At 53.2% G+C, this 21,726-nt stretch overlaps 3 protein-coding genes across 8 annotated transcripts in view; 2 read left to right on the top strand and 1 right to left on the bottom strand.

Moving 5' to 3' along the window:
• Positions 1-8,595, top strand: part of FBXO17 (F-box protein 17) — a 31,922-nt gene extending 23,327 nt beyond the window's left edge. For 3 of the 4 annotated variants that reach the window (NM_001103239.3, NM_001434742.1, NM_001434741.1), the window contains exons 4-7: positions 2,449-2,560; positions 4,415-4,510; positions 5,040-5,175; positions 7,285-8,595. In NM_001103239.3, coding sequence (NP_001096709.2) covers positions 2,514-2,560; positions 4,415-4,510; positions 5,040-5,175; positions 7,285-7,428 — 423 coding nt within the window. In that variant the 5' untranslated portion in view covers positions 2,449-2,513 and the 3' untranslated portion in view covers positions 7,429-8,595. The remainder of the gene's footprint in view (positions 1-2,448; positions 2,561-4,414; positions 4,511-5,039; positions 5,176-7,284) is intronic. The other variant, XM_005218932.5, reaches the window with a different exon arrangement.
• Positions 8,596-9,445: 850 nt separating this feature from the next.
• MRPS12 (mitochondrial ribosomal protein S12) lies at positions 9,446-11,507 on the bottom strand. 3 transcript variants are annotated; one of them, XM_005219040.5, is made up of 3 exons: positions 11,391-11,507; positions 10,895-10,962; positions 9,446-10,249 (listed from the first exon to the last, which is right to left on the bottom strand). In XM_005219040.5, the coding sequence occupies exons 2-3, from the start codon at positions 10,941-10,943 to the stop codon at positions 9,879-9,881; spliced, it is 420 nt and encodes a 139-aa protein (XP_005219097.1). In that variant the 5' UTR covers positions 10,944-10,962; positions 11,391-11,507; the 3' UTR covers positions 9,446-9,878.
• A 198-nt stretch (positions 11,508-11,705) lies between these two features.
• On the top strand, positions 11,706-20,743 carry SARS2 (seryl-tRNA synthetase 2, mitochondrial). The gene is given in 16 exon segments (NM_174457.3): positions 11,706-11,980; positions 14,264-14,359; positions 15,127-15,156; positions 15,696-15,836; positions 15,918-15,972; positions 16,246-16,309; positions 16,552-16,657; positions 17,394-17,441; positions 17,902-18,010; positions 18,276-18,321; positions 18,411-18,498; positions 18,579-18,688; positions 19,701-19,794; positions 19,896-19,988; positions 20,101-20,166; positions 20,266-20,743. Coding segments are annotated over 16 exon segments (1,557 nt in total). The 5' UTR covers positions 11,706-11,713; the 3' UTR covers positions 20,410-20,743.
• Positions 20,744-21,726: the final 983 nt, after the last annotated feature.

Below are 21,726 nucleotides of genomic sequence, written 5' to 3'. Positions count from 1 at the left end.
TCTAAGGCCCACTTGACTTCACACTCCAGATATCTGGCTCTGAGTGACCACACCATTGTGGTTTTCCCAGTCATTAAGACCTTTATTTGTATAGTTCTTCTGTGTATTCTTGCCACCTCCTTTTAATCTCTTTTGCTTCAATTAGTCCCTTATGGTTTCTGTCCCATCCCTTGAATGAAATGTGCCCTTGGTATCCAAATTTCTTGAAGAGATCTCTAGTCTTTCCCATTCTATTGTTTTCCTCTATTTCTTTGCATCATTCACTTAAAAAGGCTTTCTTTCCTCTCCTTGCTGTTCTTTCAGTTCAGTTCAGTTCAGTTGCTCAGTCGTGTCTGACTCTTTGTGACCCCATGAATCGAAGCACACCAGGCCTCCCTGTCCATCACCAACTCCTGGAGTTCACTCAGACTTATGTCCATCGAGTCGGTGATGCCATCCAGCCATCTCATCCTCTGTCATCCCCTTCTCCTCCTGCCCCCAATCCCTCCCAGCATCACAGTCTTTTCCAGTAAGTCAACTCTTCGCATAAGGTGGCCAAAGTACTGGAGTTTCAGCTTTAGCATCATTCCTTCCAAAGAACACCCAGGGCTGATCACCTTTAGAATGGACTGGTTGGATCTCCTTGTAGTCCAAGGGACTCTCAAGAGACTTCTCCAACACCACAGTTCAAAAGCATCAATTCTTCAGTGCTCAGCTTTCTTCACAGTCCAACTCTCACATCCATACATGACCACTGGAAAAACCATAGCCTTGACTAGACGAACCTTTCTTGGCAAAGTAATATCTCTGCTTTTGAATGTGCTATCTAGGTTGGTCATAACTTTCCTTTCAAGGAGTAAGCGTCTTTTAATTTCATGGCTGCAGTCACCATCTGCAGTGATTTTGGAGCCCCCAAAAATAAAGTCTGACACTGTTTCCACTATTTCCCCATCTATTTCCCATGAAGTGATGGGACCAGATGCCGTGATCTTTGTTTTCTGAATGTTGAGCTTTAAGCCAACATTTTCACTCTCCTCTTTCACTTTCATCAAGAGGCTTTTTAGTTCCTCTTCACTTTATGCCATAAGGGTGGTGTCATCTGTATATCTGAGGTTATTGATATTTCTCCCGGCAATCTTGATTCCAGCTTGTGCTTCTTCCAGCCCAGCATTTCTCATGATGTACTCTGTGTATAAGTTAAATAAGCAGGGTGACAATATACAGCCTTGACGTACTCTTTTTCCTATTTGGAACCAGTCTGTTGTTCCATGTCCAGTTCTAACTGTTGCTTCCTGACCTGCATATAGGTTTCTCAAGAGGCAGGTCAGGTGGTCTGGTATTCCCATCTCTTTCAGAATTTTCCACAGTTTATTGTGATCCACACAGTCAAAGGCTTTGCCATAGTCAATGAAGCAGAAATGTTTTTCTGGAACTCTCTTGCTTTTTCGATGATCCAGCGGATGTTGGCAATTTGATCTCTGGTTCCTCTGCCTTTTCTAAAACCAGCTTGAATATCTGGAAGTTCACAGTTCACATATTGCTGAAGCCTTGCTGTTCTTTGGTACTCTGCATTCAAATGGGTATCTTTCCCTTTCTCCTTTGCGTTTCGCTTCTCGTCTTCTCTCAGCTCAGACAACCACTTTGCCTTCTTGCATTTCTTTTTCTTTGGGATGGTTATGGTCACTGCCTCCTGTACATTACAAACCTCCGTTCATAGTTATCTGTCTACCAGATCTAATCCTTTGAATCTATTCATCACCTCCACTGTATAATCATAAGGGATTTGATTTAGGTCGTGCCTGCATGGTCTAGTGGTTTTCCCTACTTTCTTCAATTTTGCAATAAGGAGCTGATGATCTGAGTTACAGTCAGCTCCAGGTCTTGTTTTTGCTGATTGTCAAAAGCTGCTTCATCTTCCACTGCAAAGAATATAATCAATCTGATTTCGGTATTGACCATCTTGTGATGTCCATGTGTAGAGTCTTCTCTTGTTGGAAGAGGGTGTTTGCCACTGGACCACTGGGGAAGTCCCCTCAACTCAGTGGGCAGTAGTTAAAGGGTGAGGGGTCAGGGGAGGGCTGGGGAGAAACCGACTGGGCTCTGACAGGGGGCGGAGCTTGCATAGAACTATCAGGCCTTTTTGAGAGGCTGTGGGAAGGGGAACTGAGTAAATGGGCGGGGTCAAGGCTGGAGGATCCCAGAGGTAGCACCCCGGGCGGGCGGGGCCAGAATTAAAGTCCAGTGGTTCAAGAGATTTAAGAGAGGCAGGGCAGGGGACTGGGCCCAGGGAGGCTGAGAAGAAGCTGAGTGGATGCACCGAGCTGAGTGAGGCGGTCGGGGGGTGGGTCCACAAAGACTGCCTGCTGGGAGGGAGGGGCCGGTGGACCGAGCACATTAGGTAGTGGTGGGCTCTCTCCTGGGCAAGCTGGAGCGCGAATCCCCCGTGTTTAACCCTATTATATCCCACAGAGGGCTTCAGAGGCTGGGAGGTGGAGCACGGCGGGAATGGCTGGGCCGTGGAAAAGAATCTCATAATGATGCCGGGCGCTCCTTCCCAGACCTGCTTCGTGACTTCGTTCGAGTGAGTGGCCCTTGATCACTGGGGCGAGGGAGGGGGAACCCTACCCTACGGTCCTCATCCTCACCCTCACCCACGTTCACACTCTCCTTCCCACATGCATGTACTCAGTCATTCGACTAATAATTGTCAGCCTTTTGAATTCCCTCTTTTGTCAGTTACCTGTTCCTATTTTTACCACTTAGTTTATTTATTTGGCTGCATCAGGTCTTAGTTGCGGCATACAAACTCTCAGTTGCAGCATGTGGGATCTAGTTCCCTGACCAGGGATGGAACCCAGGCCCCCTGCACTGGGAGCATGGAGTCTTAGCCACTGGACCACCAGGGAAGTCCCTGCCTGTTCATATTTTTATTAAGGTTGATGTCTTATTCTCGTTGATACACAAGAATTCCTATATATTCTAGATGTCAGTTGTTTGTCCATCCTGGACATTACAGAAATCTCCCACTCTACCATATGAATTAAGTGTGTCCATGGTATTCTTTGTTATTTTCATATGATCAAATTCATCTTTTTGCTTTAGAATTTGTTTTTGAAATTTTGTTTAAAAAATCCTTCCCTCCCCTTAGATCCTAACAGTGTTCACTTCTACTCTTTTCTAGTAACCTCATAGTTTTATCTTTTATATTTAGATCTTTAATCCACCTTTGAATGTGATGTTCGGTAAGGATCCAGTTTTTTGTTTTTCCCTCTATATACTGAGCCAGTTTTCCCAACACCATGTACTAAAGAATCCTTCCTTTTACCATGGAATGTCAGCGCCACCTCCATCATTTATGAAGTTCCCATACATAGCTAGATGTGTCCTTGAGCACTCTGTTCTGGTCAGTTTATCAGTTCTCATGATAAATCACTATTTCTGTTATTATGGCACATTGAAATTCAAGAAGGACTATTTACAAAGGTACAGGCAGAACACAAGAGATACTGCAGGACCCTAGGCTAGGGGGAGGGACGTTATTACCCCTAGGCCTGGCAGGGGTAAGGGAGAAAACAGTTATTGAAACATGATGACAGAGAAAGCTGGGAGGAGAGGGCACTGTGGAGAGGGTCCTTTCTTGGAGAGACACAAAGTCCCACTATGATCCCTTGGGAGGGAGCCAGGAGGATAAATACCCTGATTCCACTCTCTTCTCCCTTCTGCTGCTGCTGCTGCTGCTGCTAAGTCGCTTCAGTCGTGTCCGACTCTTTGCAACCCCATAGACGGCGGCCCACCAGGCTTCCCCGTCCCTGGGATTCTCCAGGCAAGAACACTGGAGTGGGTTGCCATTTCCTTCTCCAATGCATGAAAGTGAAAAGTGAAAGTGAAATCGCTCAGTCTTGTCCGACTCTAGTGACCCCATGCACTGCAGCCTACCAGGCTTCTCCAGCCATGAGATTTTCCAGGCATAAGTACTGGAGTGGGGTGCCATGGCCTTCTCCCTTCTATCTGCTGCTAAAGCTTCCCACTGACTGACCCAACAGGAAGTAGAGGGGAAGGGAGACCCTTCCATACAGGCAACACAATCTTAGACGGGGGGCCTCTTGGATCGTGAGGAGACCTCAGAACTCTCGCTCAGATGTCTACTATGGTGTGCCTCTATTTGCATTCATGTTCTGGTCCCCACAAATATAAGGGGCAAGCCTGCATACGGTCCAGCCTCCTGGTGCCACAGCGGAGTGAATGATGGAGGGGAATCTGAGAGGCCAACAGGGATGCCCACAGCCCATTATACGTCTTGTCTGGTAGAGCAGCCCTAAGGGGCCGCTTCAGACAGGATAGTCAGGGGAGGCTTCCAGGAGGAGGTGATTTCTGGGCTGTGATTTAAATGATGGAACTCTTGGCCCTCCACCCCGCATTATCCCCCTCTTCCTAGATGGTGCTTTAAGAGGCAGCTTGTGGACTTGGTGATGGAAGGGGTGTGGCAGGAGCTGCTCGACAGCGCCCAAATCGAGATCTGTGTGGCCGACTGGTGAGTAAAGAGTGGCAACCTGCCCGCACCGCCACCCCGGTGGAGGTGGTAGGTCTAAAGAAGGGGCTCATTTCACACCCTGTCACTCCCATGGGCTGGCACTGCTACTGTGTCCCCTTCATAGTGAGGCTGAAAGAAGGGAAGCTATGCTCTCATAGTAGCAGAGCCAGGCAGGGACGGACCTTTAGCGAGCCCAGGCTCTGGCTCCACCCTAGGAACATCCAGGCTCCTCCCCCAGCTCTGGCTCCACCCCAAGAACACTCAGACTCCTCCCCCAGACTCTGGCCCCTCTTCAAGAACACCCAGGCTCCTCCCCCAAGTTTTGGCTCCACCCCGGAACACCCAGGCTCCTGCCCCAAACTCTGGCCCCACCCCAGGAACACCCAGGCTCCTCCTCCAGGCTCTGGCTCCCCCTCAGGGGCACCTAGGCTCCTCCCCCTAGGTTCCCAGGCCTGGCATCATCAAAGTTCCTGGAGGCCAGAGACCTAAGTGGGTAGCGGAGACGTGAAGGCTCACCACCACTTGGCAGGTGGGGTGCCCGGGAGAACTGCGGCTGCATCTACCGGCTTCGGGTCCGCCTCCTGGACGTGTATGAAAATGAAGTGGTCAAGTTCTCGGCCTCACCCAACCCGGTCCTTCAGTGGACTGAAAGAGGCTGCCGACAGGTGGGTCCAGACCGCCTTCCACACCACCCTTGACCTGTCCAGGGGCACATCCACTTCTCACCCTGCTCAAATTCAGTTCTCAGCTCTCAGCACCACCATCTGTATCTATAATAACAACAGCTAACAATTATTAAGCCCTTATTACAGGCCTGTCCAAAAGTTTTACCCATTAATTTATTTCATTAGCACAATGACCTAGTTATTCAATAGACATTTATTGAGCACCTACTGTGTACCGGGCACTGCTGTAGTTGCTCGGAATGCAGTGGTGAACCAAAATCCTTGCTGGAATGCATGTGGTGAACCAAAATCCTTGCTCCTTCCCCATTCTAGAGTTGGGGAAACTGAGGGACGGAAGTGACACCCAAACTCACCCTAAAGCATGCAGGGCTTGATTCAAAGCCACAGTGGCTCCTGAGCCTAAGCTGTCATGGTCATCATACCTCACTTATCAAAGTAACCTTTGGTCTTCTGGTTCAATTCCTGATCTTCTCCCTCCAATCCCAACCCAACACACAGACTCAGCATCTAGAAAGCTATTAAAAAGTGAATAAAAAAAAAAAAATCAGACCACAGATTTCACCTGCCTGTAACCGTCCCAAGGCTACATCTCAGAACAAAAGCCAATATCCTATCATGCAGTTATAAAAAGGAGTGAAGTACAGATTCACACCTCAACATGGGTGACCCATGAAAACATTGTGCTAAATGAAAGAGGCCACATATTGTATGATAACATTTATATGAAATTTCCAGAATAAGCAAAGCCCTAGAGACACATGCAAAGAGCCAACTCACTGGAAAAGACTGATGCTGGGAAAGACTGAGGGCAGGAGGAGAAAGGGGCGACAAAGGATGAGAGGGTTGGATGGCATCACCAAGTCAATGGACATGAGTTCAACGAACTCCAGGAGATAGTTAAGGACAGGAAAGCCTGACATGCTGCAATCCATGGGGTTGCAAAGAGTCAGACATGACTTAGTGACTGAACAACATAGAAACAAAAAGCAGATAGATTAGTGGTTGCCAGAGGACAGAGGGAGGGAGGAATTGGAAATGACAGCTAATGGATTTGAGGTTTTTTCCTAGGGTGATGAAATGTTCCAGATTTAGATAGTGCTGATGGTTGCATAATATTACAAATGTGCAAAAAAAATAAATAAATAATACACTGAATTGTAGTCTTAAATGGTATGTTAGGTGAATTTGAATTTCAGCTCAATTTAAAAAATTACCAAAAAAGCCAGAAGCAAGGGACTTCCCTGTGGTTAAGACTCTGTGCTTCCACTACAGGAGGCATAAGTTCCATCCCTGGTAGGGGAACTAAGATCCCACAAGCCCAGTGGCATAGCCTCAAAAAATTAAAAGCCAGAAGCCGAAGTTCTTCTGGGGCCCATCTCAAATGCCCCACGTGCTCTGCCCACTGCCTCCTTGACACCCTTTCCTACTTCCCTCACTCTGCTTGCGGCACGCGGCCACCTCAGGGCTTTTGCACTGTTCCTCTGTCTGGACCACTCTTCCTCCAGATCCCCACCTCCACTAGGTCTCTGCTCAAATGTCATCTCAGCGCAGCCCTTGCTTACTCATATTACAACCCCACCCACTTGCAGAATTTCCTCCACCCTTTCCCCCCCTCTGTCTTCAGTGTCAGAATCTAGACTCTCAGCTTCACCAGGAAAAGATTTATTTATTTATTTTTGGCAGCAATGGGTCTTCATTGCTGCATGAAGGCTGTTCTCTAGTTACAGCGAGCAGGGGTTACTCTCCAGTTACAGTGCATAGACTTCTCACAGCGGTGGCTTCTTTTGCTGCAGAGCACAGGCTTTAGGGTTTGTGGGTTCAGCAGGAGCAGCAGCACACGGGCTTAGTTGCTCCAGGGCATGTGGGATCTTCCCAGACCTGGGCTCGAACCTATGTCCTCTGCCTTGGCAGGCAGATTCTTAACCACTGGACTAGAAGGAAGTCCCAGGATGAGCTCTTTGGGCTGCTTTCTTCATTGCGATATCCCCAGTGCCTGGAGCAGGGTCAGGTGATGGAGACGATATGTCAAGGAGGCGGAGGAAGAGGAGCCCCTGGAGCCTCACTCCCTCCCTCTCCTTCCCTGCGCAGGTCTCCCACGTCTTTACCAACTTTGGCAAGGGTATCCGCTACGTGTCTTTTGAGCAGTATGGAAGAGACACGCGTTCCTGGGTGGGGCACTACGGCACCCTTGTGACCCACTCCAGTGTGAGGGTCAGGATCCGCCTGTCCTAGCTAACCAGCCTGACCCAGCCTTCCAGGACAGACTGCCATCTGCCGGACACTAACGTCAATCAAGGGCGGCTTTTGCAGCCAGGAGCCAGAGGATGCCTGTGGAAGGGTCTGGGGAGGTCCTGTGTGGCCTGTTCCCGGCACTCTTCCAGTGAACCCCACTTGCTGCTGCTTCAACCAAGAAACCAGGGATCCAACGGGCTGGTCACTTGCTTCCCCAGGGCAGTGTCAAAGAGTAACTCAGAGACCTGTACTGTACTTGTAAATTTCTTTCTCACGTGTGCTGATCAGTTGATGCTGGTTTAGTCACCAAGTCGTGTCCAATTCTTGTGACCCCTTGGACTGTAGCCCACCAGGCTCCTCTGTCTATGGGATTTCCCAGGCAAGAATACTGGAGTGGATTGCCATTTCCTTCTCCAGGCCATCTTCCTGACCCAGGGATCAAACCCACATCTCCTGCACTGGCAGGTGGATTCTTTAGTGACGGAGCCACCAGGGAAATCCCATCAGTTGATGTGTTAGTTGCTCAGTCGTGTCCAAGTCTTTGTGACCCCATGGACTGTAGCCCACCAGGCTTCTCCGTCCATAGGATTCTCCAGGTAAGAATACTGGAGTGGATTGCCATTCCCTTCTCCAGAGGATCTTCCCAACCCAGGGATCGAACCCACTGAGTCAAAAAGCAAAGGCCAAACCCAGGTTAAAAATAGAGGAATGCTGCTAACAATCCTGGACAAGGACTCTTGTCAGCGTATTTTGGGGTTAAGGCAATTGCTGGCAGGGAGCAGAGTTGTCCTCGGGGGGACCAACAGGGGCCTCAAAGGGAACCCATCCTCTCCTTTGGGGTAATCTCTGGGACTCAGTAGTGGGGCCCATGCAAGCTCCTCCAGCACCACACCCAACAGCTCCTCTCCTCTGAGCCATACAGGTGCCATTTCTTTCAGAATTCCTAAGGCCCAGTCTGCACTGACCCCCAAACTGTATCCTCTACCCCCACCTCCTGGCCCTGTGTCGGGCAGCCTCTCCTTCTGCCAAGACGACAGCCTCCTTTTCTCCACACCTGAGCCCACTTGGAGAAGGACTCCGGGAGCAAGGCTCCCCTGATGTCTCCCAGTTTCCCTAGCTGAGTGCAGCTGACAAGCCAGCTTAATAAAAAATTGGTGCAGAGTGTGAGCTGATGGGGGATTTTATCTGTAACTGATGTGCTTGTCTGCCCCCAGCTCTGACCCTAAAAGGCCATGTGGGTTATTTCCAATAGTGAGAACCTCGGGGTGCTAAGTGCCATGCAAGAAGTGGGTGAGTTTCGAGAACACAGATGGGTCACCAGGACTCAGCCAACAGCTCCCCTGCCTGTTCTCAGCTGTTCTCCCAGCAGTTCTCAGGGAGGTACCCCATTGTCACTGCCATTTGGTCCAGAAGGAAACAGGTTCAGAGTTTAAAAGGCCTGCCCAGGGTCACCTGGCCAGGAAGTAGGGGAAGCCAGACTTGAACCAGACGTTGGGCTCCAGAGCCCAATGATATATGCTCAGCTCCCAAATCTTAAAACCACGGTACTTCCCCAGTGGTGCAGTGGGCAAAACGCTGCACTTCCAGTCCAAGGGGAGAGAGTTCAATCCTTGGTAGAAGAATTAAGATCCCACATGCAGCGTGGTGTGGCCAAAAAACAGAGAAAAAAAAACTCTAACCTGGCCAAGCACATGATCAGGTGAGGTCCGCATCACTCTCAGTGCCATGGAAATGGAGCCAGAGTGGGGAACAAATATACCCAGAGTCACAGAGCAAGGAAGAGGCAGAGGAGGTAGGATTTGAACACAGGTGTGTGTGTCTGAGCAGAGCCATGCACGCCAACCAATCCCAGCAACACCCTTTTGCTGCCAATGTTACAATTACTGGCACTTTTCAGATGAGGAAGCTTGACAGGAGGGCTTTCATGTCCAGGCCCTTGGCCTGAAGGAAGGGGAACTGGACCTCAGCGCTGCCCACCTGATTCCAAAGCTTGTAACAGCGGTCACTGCACGTGCTATTATACACGTAAAAGCATCTGGTTTAATCGTCACCAAATCCAACAGAGGGGATACTGTGAGCGGAGTTATTTTTTTTCTGGTGAAGGAAATTGAGGCCGGGGGATGTCCAGTTGCCAAGACCACAAAGAGGGTGAATACCACACAAGAGGGTTCAGGTCACAAACCTTGGGGGCTGGGGTCTTTATTGCAACCCCTCCCCAGAAGATGGCAGTACAGAGTCTTGTCCCAGCAGAAGAGGTTGTTGGAGCCAGCATGGAAGCCAACGGTGTTGAGAGAGGGGCGCCCAGGACCCCTATGGGTTAAGGGTCCACTGGGCTGGGCTTTGAACCCAGACCAGCTACTTCTAGAGCTGGACTTGCTTCCTCAGGGCACTGCAGGTGCACCAAGGGAAAGAAAGTTCTGAGTGATGATCCACCCACCGGGTCCCCACAGTCACTTCTTCTTCTGCACGTGGCCACAGTCGTACTTGCCGCGCACGACCTTGAGCTTGACACCCGGCAGGTCCTGCGTGCGGCCGCCCTGTACGAGGACCACGTGGTGCTCCTGCAGGTTGTGGCCCTCTCCAGGGATGAAGCAGACGGCCTCCCGGCCAGTGCTGAGCCTCACGCGGCAACACTTGCGGTTGGCTGAGTTGGGCTTCTTGGGCTTGCGGATAAAGGTGCGCAGGACCACACCCTTCAGCTGTGGCCGGCCCTCCGTCGGGCCTGGTTTCGAAGGCGGAAACTTCGGGGGGCCCCGACGGTGTAGCTGGTTCAGGGTGGCCATGGGACGCGTGCCCCAAGGCCGGGGGGCCAGGGCTAGGCCTGGAGAGACACCAGGAGGGCGGAAGAGAGATTATTATCCCAGCGAACAGATAACAGCATCAGCCACTCGCTCTTTTGTTTGAGGCACCGTTCCAAGTACTTCCCAGGGCTATATTTGTTTATGGCTGGAGGTACTCATGGCTGAGAGTAATATTAATAACATTTATGGAGCAATCACCATGTGTCGGGTTCTTTTTTAAGCATTTCGTAAGAATTAACTTACAGGTTTCCACTGTGTCCTGTACTGTTCTATGCCTCGTATCTACGTTAACACACACCGCCCCACAGCCACCCTCTGAGGTGGGGGGGAGGCTGGTCTCTGGGCCGTGTTACTCCCCCTGTCACCCCACTTCCATCCCCATGAGCAGATTCTGTCAACTGAGACTTCACAACTGATCGGAATCCCCTTCCTCCTCCACAGCATCCACCCTGGTCCTGTCTACCCTTGATTCTCACTGGACTCTCCTGTCCTCCTCCTCCCAGGTCTCCCTATTTCTACTGTCTGCTCCCCACATGCAGCCAGAGGTACCCTGTGGACACTGGGTCAGATACATTCCTCCCCTGCTCAGAGCCTCCCTATGGCTCCATCTCAGTCCGATGAAGAGCCAAATTCCCACCCAGAGGAACCCCAAGCCCCCCACTTACCATAATTTAGGGACATGCTAAGGCCACGGAGAAGGCCGGACCAAGACATCCCACCGCCTGCAGAGTCCCTGTATAAGGGGATAAGATAAAGTGGCCTTCATTGGGGTAGGGTCCAAATTCTCCCCAACTCTCCCTATTTAGTGAAATGAAAGTCACTCAGTCGTGTCCGACTCTTTGTGACCCCATGGACTATACAGGTCATGGAATTCTCCACGCCAGAATACTGGAGTGGGCAGCCTTTCCCTTCTCCAGGGCATCTTCCAAACCCAAAGATCGAACCCAGGTGCCCCACACTGCAGGCGGATTCTTTACCAGCTGAGCCACAATGGAAGCCCCAATTCTCCCCCACCCTCCCTATTTAGCCTTCCGGTCAAATCTAAGCAATTTCCTCTACCGTATAACCGCAACCCCTAACGCTGCTAAGAGAAAGTCCCTCCGTAAGTTTAGGCTTGCACTGAATAAGCTCTCGGGGAGCCAACAGTCTCTGCTCACATACAGAATAAAACGGGAACCTGAGGGGAGACCCCGGAGGTTTGGAGAACTCGAGCTCCGTAGACTTTACCGACCCTAGCCCGGTCCGCCGACACGCTGAAACCGATCTCTAGCTCGATCTGCGGGGAACAGAGAACGATTGGACAACGATAGTGTCAATCTCGGGCAACTGTTCTCATTGAATTGTGTTTTTTTGAGGCATAGAAGGGCTTCACCCCTCCCAGGGTCTGATTGGCTAGTCTCGAGCAGAACAGCAGCTTTGTAATTGGTCTAAATGAGTAGTGGGCGGGACGAGGGGGGTGCGTGACTCCTTGTCCGCCTTCCAAGATGGCTGCGTCCATAGTGCGGCGCTTGGGTCCTCTAGTAGCTGGTCGGGGCCTGCGGCTTCGAGGAGGCTGTGTCTGTAACCAGAGCTTCAAGAGAAGTTTCGCTACGGAGAGACAGGACCGGAACCTCCTGTACGAACACGCGCGTGAGGGCTACAGCGCGCTCCCTCTGCTGGATATGGAATCACTGTGCGCATACCCGGAAGATGCCGCGCGCGCGCTGGATCTCCGCAAGGGGGAGTTGCGGTCTAAGGATCTGCCCGGCATCGTGAGTGCGCTTGCGCGGCCCAACCACCGCGGGGCCGGTCCGCTTTGCCTATTGGCTGTTCGCTTTACGGACGAAATGGGCTTACAAGATACTGTCCCGCAGGGGGCGTTCTGATCGCAAGAATTTTAATTCCTTCCCAGTTTAGCCAATGTGTTGTGCCTGGCACCTAGGTACGTGTCGGATACCACGGAGTGCTAAGGCCCTACTGTCCATATAGCCATCATGCTCCTAGTCCATAAAGCGTGCTGGGAACTCACTGTCTTCCCGCGTCCTTTGTGCTCAGGCCTCTTGCCAGGCTTATGGTAAAGCCACAAAGGAAAACGGGGAACAGAGATATGAATCAGTGGGTAAGGGGAGACCCTTGCCTTTGGGGAGTGAGAGGAAGAGTTTTGCACTTACCCCACAAGTATCAGGCAGTTGCTGCTGCTACTGGTAAGTCGCTTCAGTCGTGTCCGACTCTGTGTGACCCCATAGACGTCAGCCCACCAGGCTCCCCCGTCCCTGGGATTCTCCAGGCAAGAGCACTCGAGTGAGTTGCCATTTCCTTCTCCAATGCATGAAAGTGAAAGTGAAGTCGCTCAGTCGTGTCCGACTCTTAGCGACCCCATGGACTGCAGCCTACCAGGCTCCTCCGTCCATGGGATTTTCCAGGCAAGACTACTGGAGTGGAGTGCCATTGCCTTCTCCGATCAGGCAGTTAAGTAGTGTTATTTTATGAACGAATGTGTTTTTGAACATATTTAGGGAGTGCGTATGTTCTGTACCTGATGTTGAGAATAAGGCAGTGAATATTAATAATCATACTACTGGGCTTCCCTGGTGGTTCAGACGGTAAAGAATCTGCCTGTAATGCAGGAGACCCAGGCTTGATCCCTAGGTCGGGAAGATTCCCTGGAGAAGGGCAGAAGAGCCTGGTGGGCTACAGTCCATAGCATTGCAAAGAGTTGGACACGACTATGCAACTAACACACACATTCATACTGTGCTACTACTCATAAGGCCAGCACATACATAACACTACATGCTGGTGAACTAGGACTGGAATTGCCATATTTCTAGACTCTGTTGAAATGCTGGGGGTGATGGGGACCCCAAATCCTCCCAGTCCTCTCTTGGACCGCCCCCCCCAACCCATACATCCAATCTAGTATAAGTGCTTTATGCAGATGAGTCCCCTTTAAGTTTCACAGCAACCCTATGAGATGGGTGCCATTATATCCACAATTTTAACAGAGGGGAAACTAAGGCTCAGAGAAGCTAATTTAAAAAGAAACAAACATATGGCAGTTCCTCAAAAAATTAAACATAGAATTACTATGTAATCCAGCAATCCCACTTCTGAGTACATACCCCCCCCCCAAAAAAAAAAAGAAAAGCAGGGACTCAAACAGATACCTACCTGTATGTTCGTGTTTATAGCAGCATTATTCACAGTGGCCAAAAGGTGGAAGTAACCCAAGTGTCCACTAATCAATGAATGGATAGAGAAAATGTGGTAGGGACTTGCCTGGTAATCCAGTGGTTAAGACTTCATGGTCCAAAGCAGGGGATGCAGGTTCGATCCCTGGCCAGGAACCTAAGACCCCACGAGCACTGAGGCCAAAAACCAAAACGTGAAACAGAAGCAATACTGTGACCAGTACAATAAAGACTTTAAAAATGGTCCACATCAAAAAGAATCTTGTAAGAAAATGTGGTAAATACTTGCAATGGAATAACATTCAGCCTTAAAAAGGAAGGAAATTCCGACACATGCTACAATGTGAGTGCTCAGCTGATCAGTCATGTCTGCCTCTTTGCAACTCCATGGACTGTAGCCTGCCAGCCTCCTCCGTCCATGAGATTTTCCAGCAAGAACACTAGAGTGGGTTGCCATTTCTTGCCATTTCCTCCTCCAGGGGATCTTCCCGACCCCTGTGTCTCCTGCATTGGCAGGTGGATTCTTTAGCACTGAGCCACCTGGGAAGCCCATACTGCAAAATGGATTTATCTTAAATTCGTTATGCTAGGTGAAGTAAGCCAGTCGCAAAAGGGCAAGCACTGTGTGATTCCAGTTCTGTGAGGCTTCTGGATTTGTCTCAGTCAAATCCACAGAGACAGAATATAGAATGGTAGTTGGCAGGTGCAGGAATGTCTAATGGGTACAGTTTCAGTTTGGGAAGGTTCAGTGGTTCCGGAGATGGGTAGTTGTGATGCTAGCACAATATAAATGTATTTAATGCCACTGAAATGTACACTTAAAAAACAGTTAATGTGCAAAATTCTATGTATATTTTATCCCAGATCTCAACATGGCAGGAGCTGAGGCAGCTGCGGGAACAGATCCGGAGCCTGGAGGAGGAGAAGGAGGCTGTGACAGAGGCAGTGCGGGCCCTGGTGGTGAGCACGGGGTCCTGAGCAGGTGTGGGGCTGGCAGCAAGATGCCTCTGGCTACAGGTAACGGGAAACCCAGTTTCAGGAGTTTGAAGGATATGGACATTCATCGTCTCACACCACAAGCGTCCAGGGCCCAGGCATCCCTGGGGCTGATTCTTAACCACTGGACCACCAGGGAAGTCCCTAGCTCATCATCTGGGGGACACCATGCAACAGCCTGACTGGGGAGCTCCTGCCCTCAGCCCATTTCACAGACCAGGATACCAAGGCTTGGAGAGGGGAAGAGATTTGCCCAAGAGCACACTCTGGTTGGCACCCAACTTTCAGACCCAGTTCTGCTGCATTCCCTGGTGCTCAGGAACACAGAAGTTTCCGAGCATCAAAGACCGTTGGTGTCAGGCCTCCATGTGCATGCTCATAGACTTTACCATTCCGAGTCTCAGTTTTCTCATCAACAAAATGGGAATCACATTGATACGAACCTTATAGTGGGGGTTATGAAGAAAAAGGATCATCTGAGAGTCCTCTGCCCATGGCTAGACATGAGGCAGCACTAAACTGAGCTACAGGGTGTGATTGCTGTTATGTTATCTTGCCTCCTCCCAGTTTTACTAATAGAGAAACTGAGGTACAGGGTGGAGGAGGGTCCAGCCAGGCACTGGCAGAGCAAGGAATTCAGATCCCCTAGCCCTGCCCTTTCACCCCTCTTTCCCCTCCCCCTCATCCCCAACTCCATCACTCTAATCACCTCCTCATCTCTTTTCTACCAGGTAAACCAGGACAACAGTCAAGTGCAGCAGGTACTACAGAGAGTTGATATCCTGTCCCTGATCGGGGGTGGGCAGCACAGATAACCATTATCAGTCATACAGTCTCCATTGTATGTGATGGAAAACGTAACTCAAGTAAGAGTAAGAAAAATAACAACAGGCTGTGTTGATTCATAAAAATCCTGGCTTCAGGTACAGCTGGATCCAGCTCCTGGCTCCTCCATATTTGGTTCAGCTTTCTCCCCTTGAGGGCACGGAAGACAAGGTTTGGTGCAAAGAGGACCATTTTCTTGATACTTCCAGACAAAGCCCTGGGGCTGATTGTCATGAGTTTGTCTTGGATCACGTGCCTGTCTTTAAGCCAATCACTTTGGCCAAGCAATGGAATGTTCTAGTAGGCCAAGCCAGAGGCATGTCCTTGTGGACATGCCACGAGGTGGTGAGGGGAGGTTCCTGAAAGGAAATTCAGGATGTTGAGCCTGAAGAAGAAGCAACAAAGTCCACCACAGAGGTTATCCTAGCCAGGACCCCACCCTCTCCTGGGCTGACCCCACGTGTCCCGTTCCCAGGACCCCCAATATCAGAGTCTGCGGGCACGTGGCCGGGAGATCCGGAAGCAGCTCACACTCCTCTACCCCAAGGAGGCCCAGCTCGAAGAGCAGTTCTACCTGCGGGCACTGAGGCTGCCCAACCAGACCCACCCAGACGTGGTGAGCACCTCGCCGGGCGGCAGGGGAGGCCAGGGCCCTGTCCGGCGCCACCTTCCCTCTGACACCCACTGTTTCCCACAGCCTGTCGGGGACGAAAGCCAGGCCCGCGTGCTCCATGTGGTTGGAGACAAGCCAGGTAGGCCATAGCCCAGGCTGGGGGACCCCAGGCTGAGGGCGGGGGCTCCTGGGGTCTGGGACTGTGGCCGGAGCCTGTAGAGCCCTGGGCTTTCTCACACTGTCTCGTGTGTGTGTGTTCCTGTGTGTGTGTGTGTGTCTGGCTCTTTCTCCTCCCCTCTCTCTCCTTTTCTCTCCCTCCCTCTTCCCCCACTGTCTCTCTAATCCTCTTTCTCTCTATCCCCTGTTCCCTGTCTCTTCTCCTCTTACCCCATTGCTTTTCATCCATATACAGCTTTCTCCTTCCAACCCCGGGGCCACCTGGAAATAGCCGAGAAACTCGACATCATCCGTCAGAAGTGAGCCCCCCCTCCCAGACCCTGCCATTCAGCAACCCCCCACCCCAGCAGCTGGCTGCCGGCTCCACTTCACTGGGCTCAGCATGGGATGTGGAACCACCAGGGCCTCGCCCGGCATGAATGTTTGATGACCGGCCTCCCGCCTGGCAGCTGGGCCTCTGCCCCGGGGTGCTAGAGTCCCCCTTCTTCCCCCACCAGCCCCGGCCTACAGGCCCCCACCTGTCTGCCCATCTGTCTCCCAGGCGCCTGTCCCATGTGTCTGGCCACCGCTCCTATTACCTGCGCGGGGCTGGGGCCCTCCTGCAGCACGGCCTGGTCAACTTCACACTCAACAAGCTCATCCACCGGGTATGGGCCAGGATGGGAGGGCTGCCTGGAGGGGGTGGCATCGACGCTGAGCTCCAAAGGCTCAAGGTGGAGAGGAGGGGGTGCCTCTACTCCAGTCACTGTTTTCAGAGCTTATGTGTATCATTGGCATACTTCATTCTTAGGGCAGCGTTAAGAGGAGCGTGCTGTTACTGTCCCCTTTAGAGATGGAGAAATTGAGGCCTGGAGAGGGAGGAACTGTCCAGGACCTCTGGCTCACGTGTGGGGCTCGCCCGAGAGCCTGCACCTGTCACCATTGGCCCTCACTGCCTGCCTGCAGTGGACAGCGAGTGTTGGGGAAAGAACAGTGTCTGCTGAGACTGGGGGGGTCGGCAAGGGCTGAGGGCTGGTCATGCAGCGACCAATGGGACGCTGGTCACAGTGAGGGACCCGGACTGTCCTGAGGGCACTGGGAGTCACAGAGGGTGTTCACTGGTGGGGGACACAGTCACATCTGTACGGAGAACTACACCTCCACTACCCTGTATGGTAACCTGAGTGAGGACATCGGGAGGCCCCAGTGACAGGGCCCCAGCACCCAGGGCCAGCTCCATGCCCACTGCTCGGGCCTGCCTCAGTGTCCTCTCCAGTGGAATGGGCTTCAGAGTGACACGGGGGAGCTGTTAGTCCCCTCTGCAGTGTCCGTTCTTCAGGCCTGAGCTTGGGGTCTGGTGGGGGTCCTGGCTGTGCTCCTCACCCCTTCCCTACCCCTTCCCAGGGCTTCACCCCCATGACGGTGCCAGACCTTCTCCGAGGAGTTGTGTTTGTAAGTGAGGACTCCGTTCCCCATGCCCAGCCATGTGTCAGGCCATGTTATGGGGGCCCCAGGCAGCAAGACCAGCCTGTCTCCACTGAAGAAACTGCCCTGGGGTTGGGTTGAAGGGGTCGCGTCATAATAGGGAACTCAGGGTGAATCTGGGGCTTCCCAGGCGGCTCAGTGGTAAAGAATCCGCCTGCCAATGCAGGAGCTGTGGGTTTGATCCCTGGGTCAGGATAATCCCCTGGAGGAGGAAATGGCAACTCCCTCCAGTCTTCTTGCCTGGAAAATTCCGTGGACAGAGGAGCCTGGCGGGCGGCAGTCCATGGGGTCAAAGGAGTCAGCATGGCTGAGTGACTGAGCACGCACATGCATGCAGGGTGCTTCCCTTCCTTCCAGGGGAGGAGCAGGGGATATGATGACAGAATGGGGCCCCCCAAGGTTACCTGTCCTCTGGCCTCCTCCCCAGGAAGGCTGTGGGATGACACCAAATGCCAAACCATCCCAAATTTACAACATCGACCCCTCCCGCTTTGAAGACCTCAATCTGGCCGGGACAGCGGAGGTAGGACTTGCAGGTGAGAGCACACCTGGGGGCCAGAGCAGGGCGAGAGCCCCTCAGGTCCTCGGCGCGGGAGGGAAAGGGGGCAGCCAGGAGCATCCCGGGGGTGATGGCTGCACGCCCAGGGCCTATGCGTACAGTTGTGTAGGTTGTTCAGCCACGTGTCCTGACATGAGGTTGTGTCTGCCAGAAGGGACACCTTTTCTAATTCCCACAAAGGTTTCCTGTGGATGGATGGATGGTGGCCCTGGCTGACCCCTTCTGTCCCCTTCTCCTCCCAGGCTACTTCATGGACCACTCCGTGGCCTTCAGGGACCTGCCAATCAGGTGATGCCTTGTTCCTGTAGAACTTGTCCCCACCTGTGACATCCCCTGTCCTCTCCCTGACCCCACTTACCCACCCCACCCCCCACCAGGATGGTTTGTTCCAGTACCTGCTACCGGGCGGAAACAGACACGGGGAAGGAGCCGTGGGGGCTGTATCGAGTACACCACTTCACCAAGGTTGGCATAGCTAGGACTGTGGCGGGGACACCCCAACAGCCTAGTGCCTCCTGACTCCTGTGCCCCTCGCCCTGCCCCAGGTGGAGATGTTTGGGGTGACAGGCCCCGGGCTGGAGCAGAGCTCAGAGCTGCTGGAGGAGTTCCTGTCCCTTCAGATGGAGATCTTGACAGAGCTGGGCTTGCACTTCCGGTGCGGGGAGGGGCCAGGGGCTGAGATGGATGGTGGGGTCTGGGGTTGGGGACAGAGGGTGAGGGGTTGGGGAGGAGGGAAAGGCTGGCTGGGCGCTCCCCCATCTTGAAAACCCTCACCGCCTCTTCTCCCCTGCCCCCTTTTGCCCGTGTTAGGATTGTATATAGGATGTCTATCTATCAAGTCCAGTGTCAAGACAAGCTCCCTTCCCTCCTGTGACTCCCCGACCCTAGCATGCTGTCTCATCTGCCTAGTCCAAGATGGCTTTTTAAGATACTGTTTTGTTTACTTATTGTTGTTATTGGTGGTGCTGGCTCTTCACTGCTGTGCGGGCTTTTCTCCAGTCGCAGCGAGCGGGAGCTGCTGTCCAGTGGCCGTGTGCGGGCTTCTCCTTGCAGTGACTTCTCTCGTGGAGCATGGGCTCTGGAAGCTCAGGCTTCCATAGTTGAAATGCGAGGGTTCAGTGGTAGCAGCTCCCGGGCTCCAGAGCGCAGGCTCAGTAGTTGCGGCGCGTGTGCTCTGCTGCTCCACAGCATGTGAGATCTTCCTGGATCAGAGATCGAAGCCATGTTCCCTGCATTGGCAGGTGGATTCTTAACCACTGAGCCACCAGGGAAGCCCCAGGATGGCTTTTTACCTTCCAGTGGGAAGGGGAGGTTGGGGAGAGGGCACACCCCTTCCCTCTAAGGGGGTGACCGGACGGCGCGAGCCCCACCGCCTCGCTCACCCTGTCAGTCACACATTTTCAGGAGAGGCTGAGGAGGGTGGACTTTTTTCTGAGTGACCCATTACAGAAATCTGGGGGTGCTGTTGCTATCTATAGAAGGAAGAAGAGCCCTGGTGAACAAACAGCCCGGTGTCTTGGCCATCTCGTCCCCTTTGCCACCGTCATCTCTTTATTACCTCCGTTTCCCTCTTTTGGGGCTTCCTACCCTTCCATCACCTCCCACTGCACCCCACCCCCCCACCTCTCACCCACTGCCCTTTGCCCTGTCTTTCTCCGGGGCTGCAGAGTCCTGGACATGCCCACACAGGAGCTGGGCCTGCCCGCCTACCGCAAGTTCGACATTGAGGCCTGGATGCCAGGGCGAGGCCGGTTCGGTGAGGTGAGCCCCCTGTCCAGCGGGGCCCTCAGGGTGGGAAAGAGGACCCCCCTCACTGCTCCCCACAGCCCATCGTCTCAGCCCACCCCAACCCCCACGCCCAGGTCACCAGTGCTTCCAACTGCACGGACTTCCAGAGCCGCCGTTTACACATCATGTTCCAGACCGAGGCCGGGGAGCTGCAGTTCGCACACACGGTGAGCCCACACCCTTGCCCGCCCTGCCCTGCACCCCCATGCCGGAGACCCACCACTGCAGCCCCTCCCCTGGGCCCACTGGAGCCTGGATCTGAGCGTCCCCTCCTCTCAGGTGAATGCCACGGGCTGTGCTGTCCCTCGTCTCCTCATCGCCCTCCTGGAGAGCTATCAGCAGAAGGTGAGGGGCGGGGGCGGCGGGAGGATCCCATGGTGGGAGGCGGGGGCCGGAGGCTGGAAGGCCGGCTGGGCAGCCGCCTGAGGCCTGCTCTCTCCCCAGGACGGCTCAGTGCTCGTGCCCCCTGCCCTCCAGCCCTACCTCGGCACCGATCGGATCACCACCCCCACCCACGTGCCTCTCCAGTACATCGGCCCCAACCAGCCCCAGAAGCCCAGGCTCCCGGGCCAGCCTGCCTCGAGCTGAGGACTCATCCTTGTTGGCCAGTAGGGTTGTCACCACTTCCTGGAGCTTAGGGGTCCCTGGCCCCTGGGACCTGGTGTCCTGAGTCTGTCCCGACATCTACCTTCTTCATGTCCACTCCCCACCTGGGCCTCTGGACTCCAGGGTTCCTGGGGATCAGTCAGAGACCCTGTTGTCATTGGGGGTCCCAGCCTGCAGTGAGAAGCAGTGGTTCCTCCAAGGGGACTTGGAGGTCTGGGGGAGGGCAGAGGAGAGGGAGAGGAGGCCTCCATGCCTCCTTCCTTCTTCCCACCCTCAGTGATTAAGAGAAGGTTCCCTAATAAATGGTCAGAACAAAGGCTTGTGTGGGTCTGTGAGTGAGGGAGGTGGCCTGGCCGACTTGCCAGGATGCTGGCCAGTTTCTCAGAGGTGCTGAACCATCCAGGGGTCTGTGGCTGCAGGGACCATGCCAGAAGTGTCCAGCACCCCCGGAGCATGTAGAGGGTAGCTTGGGGGTCACTGAGGGAACCAAGAGGATGCTGAGGCCTCTCCCCTGACCCTGGGATAAGTGGTACCTCACACCCAACCTTCCGCCTCGGTCCCCAGCCCCAGGTGGGGCGGGAAGCAGCCTGAACTCGGTGAAGCCAGAACCCACTCCTCCCCTTGGAGCCCCCATCTCCATACCTGGAACTGCTTTCGCAGCTCCTCCAACTGCAGCACTTCAAGTCATCCTAGGCTATTCTCACATCCACATCCCATCCTTCAGCAAACCCTGGCAGCTCCTCCTCCAAAATATTTCCAGGGGGTCTCTGGTTGCCCAGTGGTTAAGAATCCACTTGCCAATGCAGAGGACACAAGTTCATGGAAGATCCCACATGCCATGGAACAACTAAGGCTGTACTCCACCGCTACTGAGCCCAAGCTCTGGAGCCCAAGAACTGCAACCACTGAGCCTGCGTGCCTAGAACCTGTACTCTCTACAACCAGAGGAAGCCTGTATGCAGCAATGAAGACGCAGTGCAGCCAAAAATAAGTAAATCTTAAAAAAAAAAAAAATTCCCAAATCCTGCCTTTGCTGTCTCGTCCGCTGTCCTGTATCGTAGCAGCCTCTTCTTGCTTTCTGCCCCCCCACGCAAAGCCAGAGGGACCCTGTGGGCAACTGCATCAGGTCATGTGCCTCCCTGCTCAGAGCCCTCCTGTGGCTCCATCTCCCTGGGAGGGAAGGACAAGTTGTCACCGGGGCCCCCGGGAACTGCCTCCCTCCTTCCTTTCTGATGGCCTCTTCCCTGTTGTGCTCTGGCCAGCCCTCCAACCTGCCTGCCTGTTCGCTCAGACTCAATC

This window comes from Bos taurus, chromosome 18, assembly GCF_002263795.3.
Source record: "Bos taurus isolate L1 Dominette 01449 registration number 42190680 breed Hereford chromosome 18, ARS-UCD2.0, whole genome shotgun sequence".
NCBI classification, from domain to species: domain Eukaryota; kingdom Metazoa; phylum Chordata; class Mammalia; order Artiodactyla; family Bovidae; genus Bos; species Bos taurus.
The sequence above is the reverse complement of the archived record's forward strand: the minus strand, read 5'-3'. Positions and strand labels throughout refer to the sequence as shown.